General features: G+C 63.2%; 1 protein-coding gene across 10 annotated transcripts in view; it reads left to right on the top strand.

Moving 5' to 3' along the window:
- Nucleotides 1-15,280, top strand: part of KCNQ2 (potassium voltage-gated channel subfamily Q member 2) — a 66,515-nt gene that overhangs the window by 11,740 nt on the left and 39,495 nt on the right. For all 10 annotated transcript variants that reach the window (XM_073005239.1, XM_073005241.1, XM_073005244.1 and 7 more), the window contains exons 2-3: nucleotides 13,473-13,563; nucleotides 14,989-15,115. In XM_073005239.1, the coding sequence (XP_072861340.1) occupies nucleotides 13,473-13,563; nucleotides 14,989-15,115 (218 nt within the window). The remainder of the gene's footprint in view (nucleotides 1-13,472; nucleotides 13,564-14,988; nucleotides 15,116-15,280) is intronic.

Consider the following 15,280-nt stretch of genomic DNA (forward strand, 5'->3'; position numbering starts at 1 on the left):
CTGGGGACCTGTGGGGAGGAGAGGATTCCAGGCAGTAGGAAGTGCACGTGCAAAGGCCCTGAGGCAGGGAGGGCGCTTGCTGAGGGCAGGACGGGAGCAGGGTGGATGGGTTGCGTGGGGTCCACCATGAGGGACGGCAGAGGCCTCAAGGGCCAGGCCAGGGCGGGGTCTGTCCTCAGGGCTTGGGGCTCGCCTATGCCGGCCGCCATTCCCACCCAGCTTCTCCGCCTGCTTCTGGGATCGAAGTGGCTGGTACGGGGACGCTTCTCTGCGGGCTCCGTGGGTTGGAATGGGGCAGTGGAGAGTGGGCAGCCGGGGCATGCTGGGAGGCAGAGCACAGTCCGGGGACCCCAGGCCAGGGGCTGCAAGCCCAGGGAGGTTGGGGGACGGGCGTTGGAGGGTCCGGGAGGGAGGGCCAGGACCTCTGCGTGGGGCTGGGCTGGGCACTTTGGCCAGCCTCTTGGTGCACCTACCGGGCCTCTGTCCAGCACCTGTGGTCTGGGTGGGACAGGTGACTAATGGAGAACAAATGAGCCCTGCGGAGCTTCTGTCTCCAGGGACCGTGAGCAGGTGCTGCTAAGTCACGAGGCAGTGCCCGGGGAGCTGATTTCACTGTGTGCTGAGCCAGCGGGTTTCCTGCCAGGGCCTGAGAGTCCGCCCACAGCTGCAGCTCCCAGAGCCCCTGGGGTGCACGGTGGATGCCCCCTCTTTCTGGGCCGGGGCAAAGGCCCTGGAAGGACCTGTGGTTGCTGCAGTAGTGCTGGGGGCTGGGGGTCCCTGTAAGCCTTGGGCATCTGCTGCGGGAGGTGGGCAGGACCCCGCCTCCAGCTCCTCCGCTCCCGTTCCCAACGGAGCCACAGCTGGCTGAGGGAAGTGGCCATCCTGGGGCCATGGTGAGTGGGGGGCATCGAGAGCCCCCCTGAGAGTGCCTACTGCCCGGGGTGTTGGAAGGAGGGCTGTAGGTGCCAGGTGGGCACAGGCAGGCCCAGGCCGTTTGGAGGCCGTGAGCACCAGGCCAGTAGCTGGGCCTTCTGAGGGCCCGAGACTTCCTGACCTGTGGCCTGTCAGGGTCCAGTTGAGCACTCAGTGTTTGGGAGGCTCGGTCCCACCTGGACCGCCTCCCATCCCTGCCCCATGGCCTTGGCTCAGGTGGGTGCTGCCAGAAGCTCTGAATGAGGGTGGACCCCAGCCTGGCAGGTGCAAGCCACGTGGTGCCCAGCATGAGGTGAGAGGTCTCCGTGTGCAGCTCTGCAGGAGTGTGGCCTGTGTCCCCTCCAGCCCTGGTGGTCTGTGGCCATCCATCACGCTTGGTTCATGTCTGGTTCACGCCTGGACTCTGTCAGCAGCGCCCGTGCCCGTCACTTCCGAGGTGGGAGGTGTTGTGCGTCCTGGAAACAGCAGTTCATTAGACGGTGAAATTAGATTCCAGGTTGCAGCGCAGCGGCCGCCTAATGGACGAGGCGAGCGGGGCCCCCAGGGAGACTCGAGCAGTCCTGGACCTGGTGCCTGCTCCGGCCTCACGCCGGCTTCCTGCTCACCCCCGGGGCCCTGCTGGGCTCCCAGCCCTATTCTGGACAGGGAATTTCTGAAGGAGGCCGCATGGGACCCCCCAGGACCCTCTGCAGTGGGAGAGGGGTGCCTGGTGGGGGCTGTGCAGCCAGCCTGCTCCAGCCAGTCCGCACATGGGCCTCTGAGAGTCTCCTTAGAGCCTCTGTTTTCCCGTCTGTGAAATGGGCACGTGAGCGTCTTCCTTACTGTAGGGCTGCTTCCCTCCTGGCAGGTCGTGGGTGTGCTGAGAAGCTTAGCCCGTGGGGCTGGGACTGGGGTCTTGATGTCAGGGGCCCCTCCTGACCCAGCCGCAGCTCTGTCTGAGGCAGGGGCTGAGGGTGGCAGTGAGGTGGCAGCGCCTTCCCTCCTGCCCACCCGTCCACGTGTTCCGTTTTCATTTAACTGAATGTGCAAGATGAGATGAACAGCCCCAGCCACCTCGGAGTCAGCCACTGGGGCAGGGTCCTGACTGGAGGATCCAGGGTCACAGGGCGAGGGGGCTGGCTGTGGGACTGGCCTCGGGGGGCCCTGACCCCTCCCGCACTGAGTCCTCTTCCCCAAGTGCGTGAAGTGAGTGAGAAGCGGGGTGGTGGCATCTGTGTCATGCTTTCCCAGAAAAGAAATATCCCCTTCAACCAGACTGGGGAAGGAAGGCGGGGGAGACCCAGAAGCAGAGGAGTCTCCGGAGGTGGGGGGTCCTGTGAGCAGAGGAGTCTCCGGAGGTGGGGGGACCCGGAAGCAGAGGAGTCTCCGGAGGTGGGGGGACCCGGAAGCAGAGGAGTCTCCGGAGGTGGGGGGTCCTGTGAGCAGAGGAATCTCCGGAGGTGGGGGGACCCGGAAGCAGAGGAGTCTCCGGAGGTGGGGGGTCCTGTGAGCAGAGGAATCTCCGGAGGTGGGGGGACCCAGAAGCAGAGGAGTCTCGGAGGTGGGGGGACCTGTGAGCAGAGGAGTCTCTGGAGGTGGGGGGTCCTGTGAGCAGAGGAGTCTCTGGAGGTGGGGGGTCCTGTGAGCAGAGGAGTCTCCGGAGGTGGGGGTCCTGTGAGCAGAGGAGTCTCCGGAGGTGGGGGGTCCTGTGAGCAGAGGAGTCTCCGGAGGTGGGGGTCCTGTCAGCAGAGGAGTCTCCGGAGGTGGGGGGACCCAGAAGCAGAGGAGTCTCGGAGGTGGGGGGGTCCCGTGAGCAGAGGAGCTTTGCATCTCATGGCCTGTGGGTGCCAGCAGTGGGGGCCCCAGGACTGTGGTCTGGCCTTAACTGGGCACCCTTTGTGGCCTGGTGATCCTTTGGCCCCTCCCACGGGCCCCTCCCTGCCCAGCTTCTCCTGTTTGCTCTTGGATCCCCATTCCCAAGAGGGGACCCCCCCTGCTCCACGCTCAGGCTGTGGCTGGATTCGGGGTGCCTGATCCCTGCCACGGCCTCTCGTGATTTGGGGCTGTCTGATGGGCACGGGGCTGTCTGTGCATCAGGGACGTGTGGGGAGCCCCAGCTGGCGCCCCCTGCTCAGTGGTGGGTGCCAGGGCTCTGTGGGTCCTCCCTGCCCCCACCCTGACTCTTTCCCCGAATCTGGGGCTGGGGACCAGCTACTTGCCTCGTCTCCTTGGCAACGGCTGCCAGGGAAGCTCCTGAAGTTGAACCCATTATCATAATTAGCCTAGAAACCCTTTGTGTTGTAATTCTGGGCTTCAGAGAAGCTGCTCTGTCCTCCCGTCGTCGTCCTGCCTTCCTCCCCTCATCCTCCCCCGTCCTCCCGTAGGAAACCTCTTTTTTCTTTCCCTGCAGATTTGGCCACTGCCTGGGCAGGAGGGGGCGGGCAGCCCTTGCTGAGCCAGCGAGACCCCAGCTGAGTGCCCCGTGGTGGGCTGTATTCCCCGGCTTAGCATGGGAGGGGCTGTACCCACGCTGTGGGCCTTGGTCTGAGGGGGTGATGGCCCTGCCCTGGGAGGCCCCTGGCAGCTGGCCCTCAGGGAGTGTCCCACATCTGGACGCTTGCCGTGCCTGGACCCCGAGGCCACATGGGCAGGGAGTATGTCCCAGCGTTCCCGGGAGCCACCTCTCCTGAGGCCTGGGGGATGCCATCGGGGTCTCCTGCCGCCCTCTCCCCTGGTTCAGAGACAGAGGCCCTCACCCGCCTCAGTGAGCTTCAGTTTCCTGTTCTCTAAGATGAGCGTGAGTGCGGATGTCCTGGGGACACCGCGGTGTGTGGACGGAGGCCTGAGGGCCCCTGTGTCTTCCTCACAGTTCAGCTGACCGGATGTCTGGCCAGTGCATTCAGGAGCAATCAGTTTGGAGGTTTCTTCCCTGGTCTGTCCCGGGGCCTGGAGCCATGGCTGAGGCAGCGGGATCTTTATGTCCCCCAGACGGGCCCAGACGCACCCCATGCCGCCTCCTCCCTCCTCCGCGGCTCTTCTCATGTGTCCGTCTCTCTGCCTCCCCTGCACTGGCCGCCCCCGGCGGCGCCATCTGTGCCATCTGTTCCAAAAACTTAAAAAACAAAACTCGGAACTGCTGCCTGCACTTTTCAGTGGGGCTGCGGCGGGAGGGGCAGCGGCTTCCTCCGTGCGGGGTCTGCGGGCCGGCGAGGCGGGGGCAGACGGGCGGAAGCTGAGCTGGAAGGAGCCGGAGCCTTCTGAGGGGCTGGCTGCGAGATTCATCTTCTCCCTGAATTCTAGCTTTATTCCTCCTGGTTCATGCCTGCTGGGAGGAGCCGCAGATCTCGGCCGCATCCGGGTGCATTCCTCTGCAGCGTTTCTGGAATGCTCCGAGATGCCTGGTCAGAGCCACCTTAGGAAGCAGGTCCGGAACACCCAGGATCTGGACCTCATTCTTTTTTAATTTACAGGAAGGTTCCTTGCAGCCCGAGGAGCTGCCTTCCTGAATGTTGCACCAAGAACTCAGAATTCGAGTCTGTGGGACTGTCCTTGCCCCTACCCCACCCTGTTCTCAAGTCCAGGCAGCCTCACCCTCATGGGATGTGGATACGCCTGCCCTTCTCTCTCCAGGCCTCCCCACCCCTCCCCATGCCCTCTGCTGGGAATGCCCTTCCCTTCTCCCCTTGTGGCCAACGCCTCTGCCCTGTAGCTTCCCCCCCGCCCCCGTACGTGCCTCCTTCGGGAAGCCGCCCACCGGATTATGTGCGTGGCTCTGCTGGGCTGAACTGGGTCCCTGAGCCCCTCCTGTGGTGTGTGATGCCCTCTGTGTCCCCGCTGTGCCCCTCCTGCCTCCCAAGCCTCTGGGCTCCTGACTGGGAAGCCAGGGACCCCTCCATCCTCCCCTGCTCCCACCCCCTGAGAGTCCAGAGAAAACCCCGTTAGGCAGACAGAGAATCGTCCACAGAAGGCGCACGAGATGTCTGCACACTTTTCCCAGGGCTCAGTTAATTGAAGAACTTGGCCAACGAGCACGGGAAATTAATCGCGGCTTGGAAATGGGACGTCCCTTGCGTGTGGTTTGTCTGCCTGGGCCTCGGCACCGCTGCCCGCGTCCCCTGCCTGGAGCTGGGAGCTTTGGGGTCCGGGCGGAGGCCTCTGGGTCGCACATGTGGGCGGGGCCGAGGCCCCCTGGTGACGGTGCCTCCGGACCAGTGCCTTCAAGCTGGAAGCTGTGGGCCTGTGGGGGCAGTCGGTGTCTCCTGGGGTGCCCGACACAGAGCCTTCCTGGTGCTGCTGTGCCCGTGTCCACTGTGGGATGGCAGCTGGATAGGGCAGGCCCAGCCTGTGGGGGCAGCTGGTGTCTCCTGGGGTGCCCGACACAGGGCCTTCCTGGTGCTGCTGTGCCGATGTCCGCTGCGGGGCGGCCCCTGGGCAGGGCAGGACCAGGCTGTGGGTTGTGGTCTTGGGAGTGGCGGGGAGGGGTGCAGCGAGGGACGGGCGCTGGCTCTTGGACCCGCCCGGCCTCCACACGCGGTGCTGCACTTCAAACTTCTCATGCGGCTCCGGACCCTCCCCTCAGCCTGCAGGGACTCTGCTTCCTGGAAGCCTCTGCACCCCCGCCTCTGCCCCTGCAGCTGGAGCTCCGGCTGGCCTGTCATCCTGGGCTGAGGCGTTCTCGCTGGCCTGTGTGCAGGCTCCCAGTTCCCACGAGGTGGGTCCTGGTGGGGCCTCTCTCTGCGGCTGCAGGCCGGCTGGTGAGGTCCTGGGCGGGTGTGTGGCCTGGACCTGCCCTGGAGCTGAGCTTCCAGTGAGAGACCTGGGTCTGCCCACCACTGTCCTGGACACCAGTCAGGGTGTTCTGGGCCTGCACCGCTGAGTCAGCCCGTTCCTGCTGCAGGCCTCTGGCGGAGGCCCGTGTCCTCTCCCAGCCTGTGATGCCCACTTTATGCATCCACTCAGCCGTGCCACAGTGCCCGGCTGGCGGCCACGCACCTGCCTTGCTGCTGTGCAGGTGTTTTCTGGTGGGAACACTTAGCTCAGCGGACTTCAAGTGAAGCTAGTGACTCTCCGCCATGGGGGTGGGCCTCGTCCCAGCAGCTGAGGCCTTGAGAGCAGAAACTGAGGTTTCCAGAAGAAAAGAGATTTTTCTCAAGACGGCCACGTGGAAGTCGTGCTGAGTTTCCCACCTGCTGCCCTGTGGAATTCGGACTCAGATGGTGGCTTCAGCTCTTGCTGGTGCTTCTGGCCAGCCCGGCTGACTCAGTAGCCCGTTCCTCAAAGTCAGTCCCCGCATGCACCGGGTTCTGCCCAGTCGGCTGTTTCTGGGAGAGCTTGGTGGGTACATGGCCTGTGGGGCCCTCTAGCCTTTCTGTCCATGATGGAATGACCTTCCCTCCTCCTGCCTGGAGGGACCTGGGGAGACATCGCAGAGAGGCCGGTGTGGACAGAGCCGATGGGAGTGGAAAGGACCCTGGGCATCCGCAGATGAAACGAGCTGCTCTGGCGGCCATGCTCCCGCTGGGCAAAGGTGGACTCGCTGATTTGGGCAGCTGGAGCCATGGCTTCTTCACGGTCCTCAGAAAAAAAGCAAATGACTGCACCCAATCTACCTCCTCTGGAAGACCTCAAGGAGCTGATCCGATTTTGAAAACTTACACCAAGAAAATCAAAAGAATGAAGCATGTATCCTGCTTTTCTAGAGCAACCTTAGCATGACCAATGGGTCTTCTCTTTCTAGATGTTTCTCTTTAGAAAGTTTTCACCTGAGGAAAAGGCGTGAGGGACAAACTGCATTCATAGCCCCTGTCGTCTGTGGATCCCGCAGGACGGTTGATCAGCGGATGCTGAGCCCAGACACAGCCCCTGTCATCTGTGGATCCCGCAGGACGGACGGTCAGCGGACGGTGAGCCCAGACACAGCCCCTGTCATCTGTGGATCCCGCAGGACGGTCAGCGGATGCTGAGCCTGGAGACACGGAGGTGGCCGGCCTCACGGGCCCACCCCTGCTGTGGGAACCGCGGGGAGAGGACCCTGAGCAGGACCGTGACCCCACCTTCGGGGACATCGGTGGACAGCCACCGGTGTCCCCTCGATACATGGTCGCAAGGGGGACAGGGAGGGAGGGGAGGCTGGCGATCGGGGGAAGGCAGAGGGCAGGCAGCCGCTGGCCTCGCCTGGCCTGGTCCGAGTGCTGTAGACACCGGCGGCCGTGTGGGGGCTGTGGGCACTGACCATCACTGGCTTTTTAAGGGTCGCAGTGAAGCTGCAGCTGCACTTTACGAAGCCCTCGGCTCAGAGGCGGGCACTGGATTATTGCTTCTCAATGGCACAGGGCTGGGACGTCCTCCGCGAGGGTGTGGGTGGAATCTGAACTGGGGCTCACGCTAGAGATGCTGACAGTTTTCACATGAGATGCTTTAAAATGTGGCTTTGGCCCCTGCGCCTCCATCTCTGGTGTGGGTGCTCGGTGGCCAGAGCCTTCAAAGGCGCGGTTTCTACCACTGCCGCCGGTGGCTCAGCAGTGCCCAGCCTCGGTTGGCTCTGGTGCTGGGATGGGCAGGTGGTGGGGCTGACCTCAGCCGGGCTGCCTGTGCCCGAAGCCTCCACCTCTGCTTCAGACCGCATGGTCCTGGGTGCTTCTGAAACATGGCCGTGGTCCTTCCCGGGGCAGGTCTCAGGAGCACCACCCTGTGCCCCGCCTTCCCTGCCCTGGACGACGTTCCCGGCGGCGCAGCAGAGGCCGCTGCTGGCGAGTCGGAAGGCAGAGCTACGGGGACTGTGCCTGCCCAGGCTGGAGGACTCAGGCTGCCTGGACGTGGGGGTCTCCAGCGAGCTGGAGGGGGGCTACAGGGGGCCATGCTGGCCTCCCCACATCCAGGGGGTGTTCATGGGGGAGATGACTGGGTCCGGGCAGAGGGAAGCCATGGGGGTGTCCGCCGTGAATTGAGCCTGGAATGGCTTGGTCACCCTCTTGCTCTTGGCTGAATGGAGCTTGCCCAAGGCCCCAGGTCCTGGAGGCACTTTGCACACAGGACGGGCTTGACACGAGGTCCACTCAGGTTTGTGTCTTTCCACAAGGTCAGACTTTCACTGATGCTGTTTCAATCACAGACGCCACGAGCTACGTGGAGTTCCCAAACAGGTCACACCGCGGTCACAGCCACTCCACGCCGGTCAGTGCTGCAGGCCGTACACTGCCGTGTGCTCATCCGGTCAGGTTCCATGTTCCACCCAAAGTCAGGTTTAACATCATGAGAAAAAAGACACAGGACAGAGGGTTAATACCAGCCCAGAGGCCTGGCCTGGGCTGCTGCAGGCAGCTGTGAGATGGCGGTGAAGACAGAGGCCTCCAGGGAGAACTGAGCACGGCAGACAGGCTTGTGTGTGTCCTTATCTGGTTGGACTTGGACTCTATTTTTTTATTTGTTTCTTTTTTTTTTTTTATTGAGACAGAGTCTTGCTCTATCACCTAGGCTGGGGTGCAGTGGCGTGGTCTTGGCTCACTGTGGCCTCCACCTCCTGGGTTCAAGCGATTCTTCTGCCTCCTGAGTAGCTGGGATTACAGGCACGTGCCACCATGCCTGGCTAATTTTTGTATTTTTAGTAGAGATGGAATTTCACCATATTGGCCAGGCTGGTCTTGAACTCCTGACCTGAAGTGATCTGCCCACCTCGGCCTCCTCCCAAAGTGCTGGGATTACAGACATGAGCCCCCATGCCCAGCCAGTTTTTCTTGTTTTTTTGCTTTTTGGTTCTTAAACAGAACATCTTTTCCTTCTCGGTAGAGTGCCCTGTGAGACAAAATGGAGTCTTTTTCTAAGATGGAGTTGGTTATGCCAAGGGCTCTGTGCACAGGCCTGCCCTCCCCTGCTTCCGAGTCCCCGCAGCCCTGGCTCCACAGACGCTGCTCTGCCAGCTCTCACCTGGGCACCTGCCACTCGTGTTCAACCTTGACCCCACCTGACCCCACCATGACCCTGTGTGACCTCTGGGCTAGGGATCTCCTGGCTTCCCCCACGTCCCCAGCCGTCTTCTCAGTCTCTGCCCCCAGGGGTGACTGCAGCGCCCAGTGCTGCCTCAGGGAGTCCTGGCCCTTGCCTGGGGCACCCATGGCCTCCCACACCGCTGGTAGCCCCGGGGCCCCAGGAGCGGGGGCAGGCATCAGTGCTGCCTTATTCCTGGAAGCCTGAAGCCACCTGGGGAGGGAGATCCAGCCGTGACCCCATGTGTGGTGGTCTTACTGGGCCTCTGTGGCCGCGCTCATCCGGCGTGTGTGCTGGGCCTGTGACCTCTGCGGCCGCACTCGTCCGGCGTGTGTGCTGGGCCTGTGACCTCTGGAAGGGGCCGTGCTCGTCCGGCATGTGTGCTGGGCCTGTGACCTCTGGAAGGGGCCGTGCTCGTCCGGCGTGTGTGCTGGGCCTGTGACCTCTGCGGCCATGATCGTCCGGCATGTGTGCTGGGCCTGTGACCTCTGGAAGGGGCCGTGCTCGTCCGGCATGTGTGCTGGGCCTGTGACCTCTGCGGCCGCGGTCGTCTGGCATGTGTACTGGGCCTGTGACCTCTGCGGCCGCGCTCGTCCGGCACGTGTGCTGGGCCTGTGACCTCTGGAAGGGGCTGTGCTCGTCCGGCATGTGTGCTGGGCCTGTGACCTCTGGAAGGGGCCGTGCTCGTCCGGCGTGTGTTCTGGGCCTGTGACCTCTGGAAGGGGCCATGCTCGTCCGGCGTGTGTGCTGGGCCTGTGACCTCTGCGGCCACGCTCGTCCGGCGCGTGTGCTAGGCCTGTGACCTCTGGAAGGGGCCGTGCTCATCCGGCGTGTGTGTTGGGCCTGTGACCTCTGCGGCTGTGCTCGTCCAGCGTGTGTGCTGGGCATTTGACCTCTGGAAGGGCAGTCAGGGTTTTGTCTAGGTCCCTCCGGAGCAGTGGGAGGAGGGTTTGGGGCAATTCGTCCCTTTGGGTGAGGGAAGGGTGGTAAGGCGGGTGGGGGGGGGTGAGGTGGGTGAGGGGGGTGCGGGTCCTGTAGGGGGCAGAGGGCAGCGAGCTCCTGCAGTGGGATGGGCAGGCGGGTCCCTGGGGCACAGGCAGTGCAGGGCTGGGAGCTGGGATCTGGGTGTGGGTGCTGGTGGTGGTACTGATGATGCAGGAGGGGGTCTGGTCTGAGTGCTCTGTGTCAGATTTGGGCCCAATTACGTACTCCAATTGCTGCCACCACCTAATGGGCCGGTCCTGGTTTGGGGGCTCAGAGCCTGAGCCTGGGGTGATGGGGGCCCCGGGTTTGTGCCTGGATGGCCTGGTCCTGTCCTTCTGCCTCCGCGGCCAAAAGTCTGAGAAGTCTCCCTGTAGGCCACAGACGCTGGGGCTTCCCTCTTCCCTCTTCCCCCGGGAGCTCAGATGCTGGGGCTTCCCTATTCCCTCTTCTCCGGGGCCGTGGAGCTCAGCCTTTGGGGAGTCCCTCCCCTCTCCACGGTGCTCCCCAGGGGCTCTCCTACAGGACAGTGAAGCTGTGAGCGGAGTGGGGTCCTCTTCCCACCAGGCACCACGGCCAATGCTGACCTCCGCTTCCCAACTCTCCAAACCCTCCAGGCACTGCAGCCAACACTGACCTGTGCTCCCCAAACCCTCCAAACCCTCCAGGCACTGTGGCCAGCGCTGACCTGTGCTCCCCAAACCCTCCAAACCCTCCAGGCACTGTGGCCAGCGCTGACCTGTGCTCCCCAAACCCTCCAAACCCTCCAGGCACTGTGGCCAGCGCTGACCTCTGCTTCCCGAACCCTCCAGCCTCTGTGAGCAACGCTGACCTGTGCTCCCTAAATAGCTCTGCACACCGAGGACTTGTTTTTCCCTTTTTGATCCGTGGCAGCTCGTGTCACAGCCGCGAGGCTTGTCTGCCCAGGGAGGAGCCGTGGGTTGGAGTAACTGTGACCACAGCATGGTGGAGTCAGGTGTGGGCTCGGAGCAGGGACACACCATGTCTGTCAGCTGGTCATAGCCTGAAAGGTCAGGGTCTTTTGTTTGCAAGGGGCAGAAAACAAGTCTAGAGTGCTGTGAGTAATGGGCTTACAAACCTGGAAGTCCAAGGGGCTTCAGGCACAGCTGGATCCAGGTGCTCACATTGTGTGTCTTCAGGTCTCTTCCCCATCCCTCAGTGCTGCCTTCCTTATTGTGATCTCATCTTCAGGCAGGTTTTCCTGTGCCCACCCATCCTCCTGCCAGTGCCCCAGGCCTGCCTCCTCCTCGTTGACAACCTTCGTGGGAAGGGGGTGCCTTATTCCTGGTAGTTCCAGCAGAGGTTCCGGGGCCACCACTTGCTGGCCATGGTTGGCCAGCCTTGATCCCATGAGCACCCCCACACCCCCAGACTGGAAAGGAAACTGTGAGGCTGAGACAGGAGGGGTGGGTCTCGACACGTGCTGTGATGCTCCGAAGCTCCAGTGACAAGGGGGCATGTCTGGACTGGAGAGATGCCCCCCCCAGGATGCCTGTGCCTGTGTCCAGTGTCTCGGCCCAGCGTCTCGGCCCAGCAGGTCAGGGGGGCATGTCCAGGCTGGAGGGACCCCCTCAGGATGCCGAGAGCGCCCCGGCCCAGCGTCTTGGCCCAGCAGGTTGGGGGGGGTGTGTCCGGGCTGGAGGGACCCCTCCAGGATGCCTGTGCCCAGTGTCTTGGCCCAGCAGGTTGGGGGGGGCATATCCAGGCTAGAGGGATCCCCAGGATGCCCATGCCTGTGCCCAGCGCCCCGGCCCAGTGCCCCCGCCCAGCACCCCGGCCCAGCGTCTCGGCCCTGCAGGTCCAGGCATCCAAGGACTATTGCCTCGGTGGGAATGGGGAGAGGGGAGCCGGGACAGTGCCCCAGAACCCAGGCTGGACTGCAGCACTGCTTCGGGGACAGAGGGCAGGAGATCCTGAGTGTGGGGACTCTCCCACCTGGATGTGGGCGCCGGGGAAGGGCTCGGGTTTGAGACACAGGAGGGCCCCACAGGCTCCGTGGCAGCCGTGCGGTGCTGCCGGGTGTGCAAGGTAATGGCGAGTGTGAAGACAGCACAGTGCGCGGACACGGGGAAGCAGCTGCTCTGTGGCTCTGTCCCCGCCGCTCCTGATTCTGAGCACGGTTGGAACGAGAGGCAGCAACACGGTCGAGGTGAAGGCGTCTCTCCCACTGACTGGAATGAGGGCGTGTCCCACGCGTGGCCTCCTTTATGGCTGTGACCAAGGACCTGGATGCTGGACACGTCCCCTTCACATCCCAGAACACCTGCGAAAAATGTAAACGGGACAAAGCGTTTGCTTCCCGCGAAGTGGGTTTCTCTCTGGTGTGTGTCCAGTGACTTCAGCACGCCGGAGCTGGCTTTCCTGCCAAAGCGGCAGCTTGAGGCTCTGGGTGGCACAGCTTTGCTCCCAGGAAGAGCTGGGAGATCTGCTATGTCTCTTCTACGTGGGTGGCCACAAGCCGGGTTCCCGCAGCAGGGTCTTCAGGGGCTGGCGGGCTCCTCCCGTCTGCAGCTTTCTGGGGTGGGCAAGGGAGCAAGCATAGCAGAGCTGCTTGTGTCAGAGGAGGATGCAGGGCTGAGGAGAAGTCATGCATTTGGGCCAAGCATGGTGGCTCACGCCTGTAATCCCAGCCCTTTTGGGGGCCGAGGCGGGAGGATTACTTGAGCCCAGGCGTTCGAGACCAGCCCAGCCAATATGATGAAACCCCATCTCCACTAAAAAATACAAAAATTAGCCTGGTTTGGTGGCACATGCCTGTAATCCCAGCTCCCCTGGAGGCTGAGGCAGGAGAATCACTTGAACCTGGGAGGCGGAGCTTGCAGTGAGCCGAGATCGGGCCATTTCACTCCAGCCTGCGTGACAAGTGAAACTCTATCTCAAAACAAAACAAAACAAAACAAACAAAAAACATGCATTTGGGAGAATTTTGGTGGGGCGTGAACTTGAGCATCTGAGGGGAAGTTGAAGAAGGATCAGTGAGTGAGGTAATCGCGTGGGACGTGGATGGGAAGAGCAATCACGGTGGAAGTCACTGGTGGGAGGAGGCGCCTGCAACCCAGGAGGAAGGAGAAACTGAGCCTCCTGGCAGCCAGGACGAGGCTGGAAAGGTGGTGATCCCAGGAGCTCTTGTTGCTTGGCTCCGGATTTAACTGGCAGAGAAGCCCTCTGCATTGGGGTCTGGAGGAGGTGGCTGAGAGCGAGGAGCAGGGAAGGTTGATCCGGTGCCTTCTGCCCCAGGGGTTTTGCTTGTTCCTGTGTTTGCAGCCGTTGATGGTGGGCCTTGCTGTTCCCATTTGACTCTGAGAGTTTTGGAGACGCTGCCGAAGGATGAGGCTACCAGGCTGAAACCCGACAGAGGGGTCGGGGGCCAGAGTGGAGAGGGGGTGCATCCTGGAGGGGGCAGCTGCACACGGTGCCACTGTGGAGTTTGGGGTCCCGGGAGGTGGCTGTGGGGGTGCCCTCTGGCCCGAGTGGACTCTGGTGGGGCGGGTGGGGAGTGGGGTGCTGCATTCTGGAGACGCAGCCATACTGGTGCCCTGCTGTGGCCTGGCTGAGCACGCATTCCCTGCCCCTAGGTTCCTCCTGGTTTTCTCCTGCCTCGTGCTGTCTGTGTTTTCCACCATCAAGGAGTATGAGAAGAGCTCAGAGGGGGCTCTCTACATCCTGGTGAGCCCCGCGAGAGGGTGGGGGCTGGAGGGGCCCAGGAAGGAGCCAGAGCTGCCTGGGCATCTGTCCCTCATTCCTGTTACTCCAGGGCCTCTGATGCCCCCAACCCTGGCTTCCTGTAAAGGCCTCCCCCACCGCCACCACGCGATGCCTCTCCCCTGCCCTGTTCCCTCCAGCCCCGTCCCAGCCCCCGCAGCCCCAGCTCTGGCCATGTCTTTGTGCTCTGTCAGCTCCCACCTGCCCCCAGCCCCACAGCCCCGGCTGTGCCCCAGCCCCACCCTGGCTGTAACTCAGCCCTCACCTCACTCCTCATGGTGACCTCACAGTGGCTGACAGCCCCGCCTCCATCACCCCACCCTGGGCAGGTCCACCCTCCCTCCTTCCCTCCCTTTCCCTCCCCACTTTATCTATCTCTGGAGCCAGAGCTGTGGGGTGTCCCCAGCAGACGACAGACGTGGGCGTCGGGGTGGGGGCTGTGACGCTTGCAGCAACCCTGTGCCAGGGCAGGGTGGGCACCATGGCAACGGGAGTGCAGTTCCTGTGTCGCTGTTGGTAACGGGGTAGGGGGCCCTCGAGGAGACTGATCCCCATCCGAATGCATCCCCCTCTACTGCCCAACCTGCCCCTCTGTCCTGGGGCTGCCCAAGGTCTGGGTGAAGGCTGTGACCCCCTTTGTAGTTACCTGGGGCCTTCCCTCAGCTCAGCCCTGCTGTGCACCCCCAACTCAGACAGGGCAGGCCCCCCACTGGCTCAGACAGGGCCCCCCAGTTTAGACAGGGCCCCCCAGTTCAGACAGGGCCCCCAGCTCAGACAGGGCCCCCCAGCTCAGACAGGCCTCCCAGCTCAGACAGGGCCCCCCAGCTCAGACAGGGCCCCCCAGCTCAGACAGGGTCCCCCAGTTCAGACAGGCCCCCCAGCTCAGACTGGGCCCCCCAGCTCAGACAGGGCCCGCAGCTCAGACAGGGCCCCCCAGCTCAGACAGGGCCCCCAGCTCAGACAGGGCCCCCCAGCTCAGACAGGCCTCCCAGCTCAGACAGGGCCCCCAGCTCAGACAGGGTCCCCCAGCTCAGACAGGGTTCCCTAGGCCAGATAGAGCCCCCAGCTCAGGGCCACCCCCTACAGCTCAGACAGGGTCCCCTAGCCCAGATAGACAGCGCAGACAGGGAGGTGGGGAGGGTGGCCCCATGGTGTTCGTACTCAGCTGTGTTCCCGGATGCACGGTCTCCAGAGGGCCCAACCCTTGCTGCCTAGAGGCTGGAGAGGAGTGGGAGCCCTGTGTGGGTCAGTCCAAGCTTGCAGTTTCCTTTGGGGGCCTCCTGTCCTGCAGCTTGGTCCCTGGGCCAGAACTGCCCCTGTGGGGGGCCAGGCTGGGCCCCCAGGGCCTCCCCCAGGCCTCGAGGTGGCCTCAGCTTTCCTCGCCTGCAGGAAATCGTGACTATCGTGGTGTTTGGCGTGGAGTACTTCGTGCGGATCTGGGCCGCAGGCTGCTGCTGCCGGTACCGTGGCTGGAGGGGGCGGCTCAAGTTTGCCCGGAAGCCATTCTGTGTGATTGGTGAGGCCTGGTGGGGGCGGCATTGCTGGAATCGGGGCCAGGGACCCAGGGACGGACTCAGCACTGGGGGGAGCTGGGGCTAGGTCTACGTGGGCCAGAGAGGCTGGGCAGGACTGGCTCCTTCTGGAAGTTTCTTCTCACCTGCTGACTTGGAGTCAGAGCCTG

This window comes from Chlorocebus sabaeus, chromosome 2, assembly GCF_047675955.1.
Source record: "Chlorocebus sabaeus isolate Y175 chromosome 2, mChlSab1.0.hap1, whole genome shotgun sequence".
Taxonomy (NCBI): domain Eukaryota; kingdom Metazoa; phylum Chordata; class Mammalia; order Primates; family Cercopithecidae; genus Chlorocebus; species Chlorocebus sabaeus.